This window comes from Schistocerca piceifrons, chromosome 6, assembly GCF_021461385.2.
Source record: "Schistocerca piceifrons isolate TAMUIC-IGC-003096 chromosome 6, iqSchPice1.1, whole genome shotgun sequence".
NCBI lineage: Eukaryota > Metazoa > Arthropoda > Insecta > Orthoptera > Acrididae > Schistocerca > Schistocerca piceifrons.
Genome location: NC_060143.1, coordinates 123867771 through 123882790, shown reverse-complemented (window position 1 = coordinate 123882790; position 15020 = coordinate 123867771). Strand labels below are relative to the sequence as shown.

Sequence of the window (15020 nt, the reverse complement as noted above, 5' to 3'; positions counted from 1 at the left end):
GAAAAGCAGACACCAGACTTAGATTCATTGGAAGGATCTTAAGGAAATGTAACTCATCCACGAAAGAAGTGGCTTATAAGGCACTTGTTCGCCTCATTCTTGAGTACTGTTCATTTATCTGGGATCCCTATCAGGTAGGACTGAGAGAGGAGATAGAGGAGATCCAACGAAGAATGGCACGTTTTGTCACGGGATAGTTTAGCTGGCGAGAGAGAGTTACGGAGATGCTAAACAAACTCCACTGGCAGACGTTACAAGAGAGATGTTGTGCATCACGGAGAGATTTAACATTGAAATTTCGAGGCAGCACTTTTCAGGAGGAGTCGGACAACATACATCTCGCATATTGACCACGAGGAGAAAATTTGAGAAATTAGGACCAATACAAAAGGCTTACCGAGAATCATTCTTCCCACGCAGTAGTCGCTAGTGGAACAGGTTTGAAGGGATCAGATAGTGATACTGAAAGTACCCTCCACCACACACCATTAGGTGGCTTGCACAGTATGATGTAGAGGTAGACAACTCATTTGGATCTTTCCCTTCAACACTAGCTTTTCTGAACTGCGCCGATGGAGGTTATCCTTACGACATGGACATTATCCTTACAACACATTCTATGTTCCTGTAATTATCCCAGCCTCAAACTAGATTAACATACTGTCCCCACACCCTTCACCAACAGTTACCACCCCCTCTGTCCTAACACCACCTCCACATTATCGTCACCTAACCTGTTTGTTCGCCGCTCTCTGCGAATGTACCCACCCATCTTTCCCTGCTCCTCTGCTTTTTCACTCCATTTTCTCCACCTCCCTGCCCCACAACCTCCTGATGCTGTGCCTGTTAGCAATCTAGTCCCCTCACACTCTGCCAGACAGTGCTCCTCCCCCCACCCGTACACTGCTATCCCTTCCCCTTCCCCACCCCCTCCAGATTGCTGCTTCCATCCCATATGATATTTGTTTGCATTCTGGCCCAAGCTGCTGGGGTTGGTGGTCATGTGTACGTGAGGTATGCTTGCTTTTGTGAATGAATGATGTGTGTTTCTCTTTCTCTTCCTGATGAAAGCGGTGGCCAAAAGCTTGTGTGTAAGTGTGTTTTAATTGCGTCTGTCTGCAACTTTGTGTCATCTTTACAGCAAGTAGCAATCTACCTTTTCCTACATTGATGATATTCCTACCTGGAGTTTCCATTGATTGATTTTACCAAATGGCTTTTCTTCCCTCCTACAACCCTGTGATGTTTTCCTTTGTTCCTATTCTCTATAACATTACTCTTCTCAGTGTCCGTTCTCTACCTTCTTTCCTGTGTTTATTCAATGCCTTCCAAACTGCACCTACTTCCTAGCCACACTGTATCAGCAATTGTCCGTGAACAACACAGGCTTCATGAGAGCGCAGATTGTTGATGGAGCATCTGGTGCCCCAGATTCTTTCCTACGATAATCATAATTATATTTATTCCTACTGATCACACTTCATCCCTCATCCTACAGTACTTTACCATTTTACTTTCCACACCTGCCCACACTACATGCACTTATGATCCTTGACCTAACTCATCACCCTTCCCCCTCTCTTCCCTTATACATTCCTTTCCTCCCATGTTTATGTACTCTTTCAATGTGTTTGTGCATATTTTTATGTGGTGTCATGCATCTTACCCAGCTCCTCTCACAACCATCACCACTTATTTTGTCCTTTCCAATGTCATTTCCCTTTACTTTATACCATTCCTGTCACAATGGACCACTGTTCCATCTATCTGCGCCAGTTCACAAAAGTATCCCTTCTCCTGACTAAAAACCAGTCCCACTACCTATTTGTTAAATGTTGATGAAACCATGGAATCTGCCCAAATGGCCGAACCATAAAAGCTTCTTTCTCCAGATTCCATCCCTCCTTTCACAATGACCTCCATCTTTTCAGATTCCACCAGTATCTGGACCTCACGAACCTAGTCCTGCAAAAACATGGCACAAGCAACCTAGAACCACCTCTGCTCCCTTCGAAAGATGCTATTACTTCGCAAGTCCTATTTCATACATCGCATGACTCAAACAGAATCCCTTGCTCTCCAGCATCTGGAGCAGCATTTCAGACACCACCTCCGCAAGTTATCCAACCTGCTGCCTGGGGGTACAACTAACCAACCCCTATCCCAACAACAGTGTTCCTCCTCATTCACCCCTCATAGCACCTAAACCCTCCCTTGCTGACCTTTTCAACTTGTCACATCCCAAAACTCCCTACCAACACTCCACCAAATGCAGAGCCGAAACATTCACGTAACACTCTTCTCAACACTTCCACCAAAACCCTCAGCTCCAAAGAAGTTTGAGTCCTATCCAAACACCATGCCTTTAGCCCTACATCCAAATTTAACTATGCTGGACTTGTCAAAGACCTACTCTCCTTCTCACGATCTCTGCAATGGAAAAACTTCCTCGTCACCAATTCCTCTAACCAAAGCCAATTTAATTACAACATCAAACCCTGCCTCTCTCAGTTCTTACCATCGTCCAACCGTGATCCCTCTCCCACCCACCTAACCATCTGCTGGTCACCTTCCAGGAACTCCTTACTTCCAGCTTAGCCTTACTATCTTTCACCAGGTCCCTTCCTCAGAACACAAATCTTTCAGCAGAACAAAGATTAGCTATACACAATCTCAAAACAAATCCTGACCTAATCATACCACCTGCAGACAAAGGTTCCACACTGTTGTTAGGAAACACAGTGACTACCTGGCAGCTGGCCTCTGCCAATTATCTGACTCTTCCACCAATAAACTCGGCCACAGTGAGCCCATCCCAGAAATACAACATAACCTCCAATCCCTGCTCAAAGCCTTTGGTACTTCCCAGAACCTCTCCCCTGAATCCATTTCCCTCCTCAACCCAATGACAACATGCACATCCACCACCTATATGCTCCCCAAACCACACAAACTGAACAATCTTGGATGTCCCATTGTGGTTGGTTATTGAGACCCCACTGAAAGAGTTTTGTTCCTCATTGACCAACACCTCCAACCAATTGCCCGTGATCTAGCCTCCCACGGCAGGGATACCAACCACTTCCTTCACCACCTCTCCACTATCCCCACCCCATTACCTCCTGGATACTTACTAGTTGATGTTAATGCCACCTCCTATACACCAACATCCCTCAAAACCCATGGTCTTACAGCTTTGGAACACTACCTTTCCCAAATGTCCTTTAGACTCCAAATGCACTACCTCTTTCCTCATACACTTTACTATCTTTATCCTAGCCCACAACTACTTCTTCTTTGAAGGGAAAGTATAGAAACAAATTGGCAGCACAGTCATGGGCACCTGCATGGCACCATCCTATGCCAACCTGCTTATGGGCCATCCACAGACTTTATTAGCCTACCCAAATTCCAAACCCCTAGTCTGCTTCAGGTTCATTGAGGATATCTTCATGATCTAGACTCAGGACTAAGACAGCCTATCTTCATTCCTTCACAACCTCAACACCTTCTCTCACTTCTGCTTCACCTGGTTCTCCTAAATCCAGCATGCCACCTTCCAAGAAGCTTATCTCCTCCTCTCTGATGGCTCCATTATCACCTCTGTCTACATTAAACCCACCGACCACCAACATTACCTGTATTTCTACACCTTCCATCCCATTCACATCAAAAAAATTCCTCCCATATGGCCTAGCCATCCAGGGATGGCATATCTGCAGGGACGAGAACTCCCTTGCCCAGTATGCTTATGGTCTCACCGAGGCCTTCACGGACAGGCACTACCCCCCCAGATCTAATCCGCAAACAGATCTCCCATGTCATTTTCCCTCACATCCCCAATCCTCCCTCAACCCCCAAGAACTACCCACAAACGAGTGCCCACTTTGTCGCCCAATACCCCCTGGACTTGAACAAGTGAGCCACACCCTTTACCAGGGCTTTAATTACTTACCATCATGCTCTGAAATGAGGGACGTCTCACCCGAGATCCTTCCCATCCCTCCTAAAGTGGTGTTCCATCGCCCATCCAACCTACACAACATTCTAGTCCATCCCTATACTGCTACTAATCCCGACCTTGCACCACAAGGATCATATCCTTGTGGAAGACCCAGGTATAATGATTGCCCAATCTACCCACCAAGCAGGCCTACTCCAGTCCTGTCACAGGTTTATCCTATACCATCAGGGGCTGAGCCACATGGAAAGCAGCCATGTCATTTACCAGCTCTGCTGCAATTGCTGCATAGCTTTTTATAATGGTATGACTACCAACCAGCTGTCCACCAGGATGAACAGCCACCACCAAACTGTGGCCAAGAGCAAAGTAGACCACCGTGCAACTGAACATACCATGCTTGATTTTAATGGCTGCTTCACAACCCGACCATCTGGATCCTCTCCTACACGATCAGCTTCTCTGAAGAGCACAGATAGGGATTAGCCTTACAACACATTTTCAGCACCTGTATTTATCCCGGCCTCAACCTACAAAAACATACTATTCCCACATCTTCCACCCAACAGTTTCCACCCCTCCGTCCTATTATCTCCTCCCCATTCTTGTTTCCCACAGTCTTTGTTAGCCTCCCTCTGCCAATGCATCTGCCCTTCTTTCCCCACTCCTCCCCTTTTTTGTGCATTCTAGTCCCGGCATACTCCAGCAGTTTGCATTTGTCTTGCTCCCCCCCCCCCCCCCCCCCGACTACTATTACTGTCACTATCCCTTTCCCTTTATCTGGTCCCTCCAGACTGCTGATTCTTTCCCACATGATAGTTGCATTCTGACCCATGCTGCTGTAGTTTGCGGTCAAGTCTGCGTGAGTTGTGCTTGCTTGTGTGAATAAATGGTATGTGTGTGTCTTCCTTTTCTGACAAAGGCTATGGCTGAAAGCTTATGTGTACGCTGTGCCTGTTTGCAACTTAACGTGTCATCTTTATGGTAAGAAGCACTCTATCTTTTTCTACAGTGTTGATATTCCTACTTGGAGTTTGCAGCGTTTAATTTACATACATTGTTTTCCTTCATACACAACTTTAATACGGAGTACTACTCAGGTGTAACTCAGCGGGTTCACGTACCATGTTCAAGTGGCACAAAAAAGCAGTTAGATGTACATCAGCTAGCTAGTTAGTTTGTTTCATCTTCTATGGATCATTTGCACAATAAATTGTAATGATGTGGAATGTGTCATTTTACATTCACAAATTAATTTGTAAATATGGCTAATGCTTGCCATTTACAAGTTATTTATTTACTTTTTAAATGTACAGACGTGAGTTAGCAATTTCTACCCACCATCTTTTGCACATTACAATAGCAGAAATAGAAGGAGTTGTCAAGGAGATTTTTTTTTTCCAGCTGCTGCAAAAATCATTTTAAAGTAGTTAAGATAATGGTACTGCCTAGTATGTATATCTATAATTGTTTAATTTATGCTAAAGGAAACAAAGAATTTTAACTGAGGATCCAGAGTGCAAGGCAAGAGTATTCGAAAAGTAGTTATTATTACTGTTGTTATTATTTCAAGTAGGTAAAAAGACGAGGGCTAGTAGAACTCCTTGGGTAACAGAAGAAATATTAAACTTAATTGACGAAAGGAGAAAATATAAAAATGCAGTAAATGAAGCAGGCAAAAAGGAATACAGATGTCTCAGAAATGAGATCGACAGCAAGTGCAAAATGGCTAAGCAGGGCTGGCTAGAGGACAAATGTAAGGATGTAGAGGCTTATCTCACTAGGGGTAAGATAGGTACTGCCTACAGGAAAATTAAAGAGACCTTTGGAGAAAAGAGAACCACTTGCATGAATATCAAGAGCTCAAATGGAAACCCAGTTCTAAGCAAAGAAGGGAAAGCCGAAAGGCGGAAGGAGTATACAGAGGGTCTTTACAAGGGTGATGTACTTGAGGACAATATTATGGAAATGGAAGAGGATGTAGATGAAGATGAAATGGGAGATACGATACTGCGTGAAGAGTTTGACCGAGCACTGAAGGACCTAAGTCGAAACAAGGCCCCGGGAGTAGACAACATTCCATTGGAACTACTGATGGCCTTTGGAGAGCCAGTCCTGACAAAACTCTACCATCTGGTGAGCAAGATGTATGAGACAGGCGAAAAGCCCTCAGACTTCAAGAAGAATATAATAATTCCAATCCCAAAGAAAGCAGGTGTTGACAGATGTGAAAATTACCGAACTATCAGTTTAATAAGTCACAGCTGCAAAATACTAACGCGAATTCTTTACAGATGAATGGAAAAACTAGTAGAAGCCGACCTCAGGGAAGATCAGTTTGGATTCCGTAGAAATATTGGAACACGTGAGGCAATACTGACCTTACGACTTATCTTAGAAGAAAGATTACGGAAGGCAAACCAACGTTTCTAGCATTTGTAGACTTAGAGAAAGCTTTTGACAATGTTGACTGAAATACTCTCTTTCAAATTCTGTAGGTGGCAGGGGTAAAATACAGGGAGCAAAAGGCTATTTACAATTTGTACAGAAACCAGATGGCAGTTATAAGAGTCGAGGGGCATGAAAGGGAAGCAGTGGTTGGGAAGGGAGTGAGACAGGGTTGTAGCCTCTCCCCGATGTTATTCAATCTGTATATTGAGCAAGCAGTAAAGGAAACAAAAGAAAAATTCAGAGTAGGTATTTAAATCCATGGAGAAGAAATAAAAACTTTGAGGTTCGCCAATGACATTGTAATTCTATCAGAGACAGCAAAGGACTTGGAAGAGCAGATGAACAGAATGGACAGTGTCTTGAAAGGAGGATGTAAGATGAACATCGACAAAAGCAAAACGAGGATAATGGAATGTAGTTGAATTAAGTCGGATGATGCTGAGGGAATTAGATTAGGAAATGAGGCACTTAAAGTAGTAAAGGAGTTTTGCTATTTGGGGAGCAAAATAACTGATGATGATCGAAGTAGAGAGGATATAAAATGTAGACTGGCAATGGCAAGGAAAGCGTTTCTGAAGAAGAGAAATTTGTTAACATCAAGTATAGATTTAAGTGTCAGGGAGTCGTTTCTGAAAGTATTTGTATGGAGTGTAGCCATGTATGGAAGTGAAAGATGGACGATAAATAGTTTGGACAAGAAGAGAATAGAAGCTTTCGAAATGTGGTGCTACAGAAGAATGCTGAAGATTAGATGGGTATACCACATAACTAATGATGAAGTATTGAATAGAATTGGGGAGAAGAGGAATATGTGGCACAACTTGACAAAAAGAAGGGACCGGTTAGTAGGACATGTTCTGAGGCATCAAGGGATCACAAATTTAGCATTGGAGGGCAGCGTGGAGGGTAAAAATCGTAGAGGGAGACCAAGAGATGAATACACTAAGCAGATTCAGAAGGATGTGGGTTGCAGTAAGTACTGGGAGATGAAGAAGCTTGCACAGATAGGGTAGCATGGAGAGCTGCATCAAACCAGTCTCAGGACTGAAGACCACAACAACAACAATTATTTCAACACATATATCTACTTGATAAGCGTTTTTATGTAACATACCTGTTATTTTCAAACAATGGAAAATCCATGAAGGAATGTAAGAATATTATGAAAAGTTGCTACTTACCATTTTGTGGAGATGCTGAGTCACAGATAGGAACAACAAAAAAAACTCTCGGAAAATAAGCATTCCGCCAAAAAGGCCTTTGTCGAAAATAGAACACACACACACACACACACACACACACACACACACACACACACACACCAAAAAAGACCACAGTCTGTGGCAGCTGAAGCTAGACTGCGAACAGCAGTGCATGATGGGAGAGGCAACAGCGTGGTGGGACTGAGGAGGAGGCTGGGGCGGGAGCAGAGTAGGGGTGAGGGACAGTAAAGTTCTGCTTGTGGGAGCATACAGGGACAAGGTGGAGAGAGGGTAGGGCAGCTAGGTGCAGTCGGAAAGTTAGATGGTGGGTGGTGGTAAGGAGGAGTGGGAGTAGAAGTAAAGGAGAGAAGTAACAAGGCAGCAATCATGTGTGTGTGAGTTGCGTTTGAGTGCGTGCGTGTGTGTGTGTGTGTGTGTGTGTGTGTGTGTGTGTTGTATATCTTCAACAAAGGCCTTATTGGACAAAAGCTACTTTCTGACAGTTTCTTTTGTTGTGCCTATCTGCACCTCAGCATATCCCCAATTATTATTGTATTGTTTTATGTACTGAACACACTGACACAGCCAACTGCGTAGAAAACATACTGAAAGGCAATTAAATATTCTACTCTATTCTATTCTATCCCATTCTATTTTATATGACACAGACTTTAGTTCCATGCCATCAGTTGTTACATAAGGACACAAATTAATAAGTAGATAGTACAAGAGAAACTTACGATGTCGCACTGGAGGTCCCCTCTGCACTTGATGTGGAACCAACACAGGTGGAGGTGGTGGCGGCGGTGGCGGCGGGGGAGGGGGCGGCGGCGGAGGAATTCCTGCATAGGGAGCGACAGGCTGTATTATTGGTGCAAACGTCAGTGGTGGATCGGTCTGATAATCTGGGACTGCAGGTACCATCTGCTGTTCTTCCAGTCGCCGCTGCACTTGATTGTAGGTATTGGCACCTATAACTGCTCGTTGTGCTTGCACCGTAGTCACAGGTGGCTGCTGCGGTGGAGGTGGAGGCGGTGGAGGTGGAAGAACAGGCAAGGCGATTTCAGCCTCAAACCTGCAATAATTGAAAGAAAAATGGTGCTCATTTTCTTCTAAAGTATTTTATAGAATAACAGTTCTGCTAAACAATATGAAATGCCACACAGTAAGATTCAGTCTATATCAGTTGAGATTGTTTGATTAAGTTCTCGATATTCCTCCCAATTCCCTCTAACTATGCGAGTGAAAACTCCACAGAAAAACTTGCTGTAGTAGGTCAACTAGACCAAGCAGAGCGTCTTCACCTACAGTAGCAATAGTACAAGCAAATGAGAAGAAAACAGTTACAGTAGAAAATGCAATATGTGTAGATATAAAATAGTGCTTCCTTCCCATTAAAGCAGCTTTTTAGTCAAAGACAGACTGAAGAGGAAACCCACAAAATAAAAATAGACAGCACCTCATGTAACATGAGATAGCAAAAGTAAAGCTAAAATACTCATAAGCGACAAGGCTATCATCAACAGTGCCCCAGGGAAGTGATATGACGATTGTTATTCTCTACATATAGAAATGATCTGGCGGACAGGATGAGCAGCAGTCTGCAGCTGTTTGCTGACAATGCAGTAATGTACAGGAAGATGTCGTCATAGAGTGACTATAGGATACAAGATGACTTAGACAAAATTTCTAGTTGGTGTGATGAATGGCAGCTAGCTCTGAATATAGAAAAATATAAGTTAACGGAGACGAGTAAGAAAAACAAAACCATCACAGAATGGAAAATCCAGGATGGAAGGTAACAATATTATGAAAAGGAATGTTGCTACTCACCAAGTCACAGATAGGCACAACAAAAAGACGGTCAGAAAATGAAGTTTCAGCCAACAAGGCCTTTGTCGAAAATAGACCACCCACCCACACACACACACACACACACACACACACACACACACACACACACACAAAAAAAAACCTATCCCACCAATGTCAAGGCTACCTGTGAAACCAGTCATGTGATCTACAAGCTAAGCTGCAATCACTCTGCTGCATTCTATGTGGGCAGGAAAACCAACAAGCTGTCTGTCTGTTTGTCTGCCTGTCCACATGACTGGTCATCGGCAAACTGTGGCCAAGGAACAAATGGACCCCCCTGTTGCTGAGCACGCTGCCCAACATGACACCCTTCATTTCAATGACTGCTTCACAACTTGTGCCATATGGATCCTTCCCACCAACGCCAGCTTTTCTGAACTGCGCAGGTGGAAACTCTCCCAGCAATATATCCTATGTTCCTACACCCTCCTGGTCTCAACCTTTGTTACTCATTTTATCGCCCATCCAGACCCTTCCCTGTTCCCATTCAACACTACACAGCCCTCATTCCACCAATGCACCCAGTCTTTTTACTTCTCTCATTTTTCGCTACCCCTCTCCCCCCACCTCTCCCCTGCCATTCGTCTAACCTTCCGACTTCACCTAGGTGCCCTACCCTCTCTCCCCCTCATCCTTGCGCACTCCCCAGCAGCACTTCACTGTTCCCCATCCCACCCCGCTATTCCTCCCCCTCCCTGTCCCAGCCTCCTCCTTACCCCCACCCAGTTGCTGCTCCCATCATGCACTGCTGCTGTTGTTCGCAGTATGACTTCAGCTGCCAGAGGCTGCAGTCATGTGTGTGAGTTACGCTTGTGTGTGTGTGTGTGTGTGTGTGTGTGTGTGTGTGTGTGTGTGTTGTGTCATCTATTTTCGACAAAGGCCTTGTCGGCCAAAAGCTTATACTGTGACAGCCTTTTTGTTGTGCCTATCTGTGACTCAGCATCTCTGCTATATAGTAAGTAGCAACTTTCCTTTTCATAAAAACAAAACCATATGTTTGAATACAGTATCAGCAGTACGCTATTTCACACAGTCATACTGATTAAATATCTAGGTGTAGTACTGCAAAGCACTATGAAATGTAATGAACGTATAAGGACTGTCGTAGGGAAGGAGAATGGCCGACTTTGGTTTATTAGGAGAATGTTAATGTTAGGAATGTGCAGTTCATCTGTAAAGGAGCTATAGGGCAGTAGTGTGACCCATTGTTGAGTACTGTTGGAGTGTTTGGGACCTGCATCCGGTCAGATTAAAGAAAGACACCAAAACAATTCAGAGATGAGCTGCTAGATTTGTTACCGGTACATTCTAAAAAAAAAAAAACACATAGGTGTTATGGAGAGACTTCAGGAACTCAAATGGGAATCACTGGAGGGAAGGTGATGTTCTTTTTGAGTAGCACTATTGAGAAAATTTACAGAACTGGCATCTGAAGCTGACTGCAGAACGATTCCACTGCCACCAACATACATTTCACATAAGGACCATCAAGATAAGATGAGAGAGATTAGGGCTCGTATAGAGGCATATAGACAGTCGCTTTCCCCTTACTCTATTTACGAGTGAAACAGAAAAGGAAATTACTAGCAGTGTCACAGGGTGCCATCCACCACGCACCATATGGTGGCTTGCAGAGTATGTATGTAGATGTACATGTAGAGGTGGAAGTGCTTGTATGTGACTAATGCAACACACAGTCACAACATTCACGGGATCAGATATAACACACATGTGGCTGAGATTCTCACTAGCAATGACAATATATTGTCAAACATGCATTTACTGTTGATTTGTTAATCAGAGCTGTCACAGCAATGCATTTTTTTATTTTTGATTACTTCAGCACTATTAAAAAATTATGGAACTTCTACATAACAAACAAATAATATTAGATGTGATACAGTTCATACCTGAAAACCGATTCTATCGAAAAAGAACTGAATTGGCATAAACACTGCTTGCAGATATAAATATTATAAATGGCAAACAAAAATTTTCTGTTTGAAAGTTCTACAGTCCAGAATTGGTAGGCCAATCACGTAAAATCGCCATAAGGACTGAGGTAACCATCCCACCGATGCACCAGGTTAAAGTCACATGTTTGGTCATACAACGTGTCCTGCTGCGTAAAGAAGTCATAACTGCCTGCTGCATATTCACAACAGACAGGACTTGTTGAAACTTTAGAGCCTTTATTAAGGCATAATAATTGCATGAGGAGAGATTAGAACTATGGGTCACATGCTCAAGTGTCGCCCACTTGAGCTGGCGTAACTTCTGCATCACAACACTCGGGATATGGACGTGTGTTAGCATGAATCAGCAGCATCACTTGTTGCAGTTTTCCTGGATATTTTGCCTTAATTGCATCCCACAGTTTCTCCAGCACTGTGCAGTACCATACTCTAGTGATGGAGGTGCCAGGTTTCTCGAAATCAACAAGCAATGGATCCCGGCAATCAAAGAACAGAGTGAACATCACCTTTCCAGCAAATGGTAGACTCTTGAACTTCCTAGGACAAGGGCATGATTGATGATACCATTGTTCCCATTTTTGGCACCAGTTTCTGTCACCTGCAAGGATGAGCTCATGGAATGCATTACTTCAACAATGAAATACATCAGCTGCTTCAGGCAAACAGCCATCTGATTTGCTTTTTGTTTGACGTTCAAAACCGAGGGTATCCACTGGATGCTGACCTTACAGAAGCCTAACTCCTGTTGGGTAATGCGTTGCACGCCCGAAGCTGCAGAGTGATCATTTGCTAGTGTATGAATGGTTAAATGCCAGTCTGCCTTAATCCCATTGTCAACTGCTCACTTGTTTTTGTCCATAATGAGGCTGGTCTTCCAGATCGACCAGCATCCTGTGTGGAATTGTGTCCAGCACGAAACTTGATGCATCATTCCCCAAAAGTGATTTTTGACAGATTCCCCACACACATTCTCCAGTCACGATGGATATCTACCCATGTTTGTCATTTGGCAGTCAAGCAAAGAACAACAGCAAGTTTTTCCTGTTTGGCTGAACTTCATAGTAAAGTCCCCTTAGTTCACATTTCCACATTTACCACATGCGCAGCAGAATGACATAAATGCTAAACTAATCCCTCACCTACATGTCAGTCTTTATATACCAGCATTGGAGTCACAATGGGTGGCATATACGCTTTAGCAATGTTCTCGAAAAGAAACTTTCTGATATCTGTGTATAGATCCCTAATGGTAACATGTTTGTTTTCTTTAAACAATTCACTTCTTAACTAGAAAAAATACTATTAAAATAACTCCAAAAGTGTCATGGTGATATTAACTTTCTGTAACAAGGAAGATAACAAGTTTAACATCCGATCAGCAGAATGGCCATTACAGATGGAAAACAAGCTCTGATTACTAAAGGGTTGTGGAAGGGAATCCTGGCATTTGACTGGAGCAATTTAGGGAAATCGCGGAAAATGTAAACCCAGAAGGCCAGACTGGGATTTGTACCATTATCCTCCTGAATGCGAGTCCAGTGTTTTTCATGATAAATATGCCAAAAATTTGTTAATGTTACATTATTGTAGTATATGTACTTCACTGACAGATTTGCTTCAGAGGTCAGGCACACCGCTGCTTTATTTTGTAGGCTGTTTGTCAACAGATGATTTGCTGCGCTGCTTATTGCAAAGCCTCCTACATCCGCCACAATGTCTGCAGGTACAAGCCATGCCAACATTTGCCACACAAGTCACATAAACAGTACTGCAGTCACAGGCACCTACTTGTGTCCATGCTGTCATGTGTCCACATGACACTGCGACTACATTTCTCCACTAACAGTTATTTAGGTCACAGCTCAACCCCTTGTAAGCAAGTTCCACTTCGGTCTCCAGAGCAACCACCAGCTGCCTCGAGTTTACACTCCAGATCACAAAACCCGTCACTACCACTACCCATCAGACAGTGCTGTCTCACACCTGTTCCAGGATCAATAGCCACTGGAAGTCCATCAACTGCTCTCAAAGACCTGACCTAGAACTCGATGAACCACAGGCTCACGCCCACATGGTACAGTGTTGCTGCTCATCCTCAGTAACTCTCAACTCACCAGCATTGCCGACCACTGTGGGCATCATCATAATGGCACCCAGTATACATCATCAAGACCGACTTCTGAGTTGCACTCAAGTGAGGACTTTCAGTCTCTAAGTTGTACTGAGTTTATCTCATGGTTAATGAAGAAGTTATTGAATTCAATCAACATCAGCTGCACAACTTGACCAAGGTTGTAACAGTGGCCACGAGGATAATGGTTTCATGTTACAGTGCTCTTCCCTCATCTGCCATATATTACAGTGGAGGTGAGCCAACTCTCCCATGTGCGACACTCTTAGTATGTATGGCTTCCCACAGCTCATTCCTCATCTGCCATATACTACAGTGGTGATGAGGATAATGGTTTAGTGCTACAGTGCCTGCTCAAGATTCACTGACTGCAGTGCCACCTCTTGGTCTCAGCCATCACCTGCCCACTGCCCGCATTCATGCCAAGCCTGGCTCTGCCGTGCTGTGTTGCATTTTGCCCAGACAAAATTCAGCCACCGCCAGGCCTCTTCCAGGAGGTGGTGGTGGTGCTTGGACATGACAAGGGTGATAAGGTCATTTCTTCATGTATGTTTTATTGTTTCTTGATGTGTCTTCATTCATTTTTGCTGTAACACAGTTTCATCCTTTCTCTATTGTTCATGTCTTTTTTAAACAAATGCATTTTGCTGGTGCATTCATTCATCTTCATGGGGCAACATATTCATGTCATTGTATTGCGCTGGTCTATTTTCGAATCCTACTGCAGTGTGAGTATGTCTCCCCATTTATCGGACACGGACAGTTCCATTCTGCATTTCTATAACTGTGTTGAATTGTAGGATTGTCTCCATTTTGGGAGGCATTTGTTTTGCACTTGGTGTCAACATTTCTCAGTAGATGCAAGTTTGGCACTGTTCTCTTTTCAGCATAGTTTGGGCGGTCCTTTCTTGTACTGTTCCAGTGTGAATTCTCTTACTCGGTGTTGTTGGTCTGCATGGTTTTCAGTAGTTTCTTGGTTTATTTCTGGGTATGTCCAGTTCTTTACAATGTATTCTTATGTGGGATTGCTCTGGTTATCTTGTTTGGAGCTGCCATTGCCTGCAGCATTTCAATTCCGGGATCAGACAATTCTGGACCTGCTGCAGAGTGTTTCTCCACTCACTCAGGTTCTACAATCTTTTCCACAGTGTTTGAAAGAGCACGGTCAGTACTAGCATTTAAATGGGGCATCCAGTGTGGTGAGCTGAGCACTTCATATCCAGTTTGTTTGCAATGTTCTCATTCATATAGTGTCATAATGGAAGACACTCCAATACTGGTTCAGCCCTCGCATGTGATGCCATCAGACACCAACATCTCATCGTCAACTCTTTCGGCATCAATCTAGTCACCACTGACATGGTCAAGGCCGACCCTCCTGCCATCACCAGTCCTATCAGTGCCAATAGTTGCTCTCTCAACGG

General features: G+C 43.8%; 1 protein-coding gene across 1 annotated transcript in view; it reads right to left on the bottom strand.

Annotated features, from left to right (window-relative positions):
• The window catches only part of LOC124802640 (RNA-binding protein 42-like), a 342201-nt gene that overhangs the window by 287267 nt on the left and 39914 nt on the right, over nucleotides 1–15020 (bottom strand). Inside the window, exon 2 of the mRNA XM_047263543.1 lies at nucleotides 8355–8689. Within this exon, the coding sequence (XP_047119499.1) occupies nucleotides 8355–8689 (335 nt within the window). The remainder of the gene's footprint in view (nucleotides 1–8354; nucleotides 8690–15020) is intronic.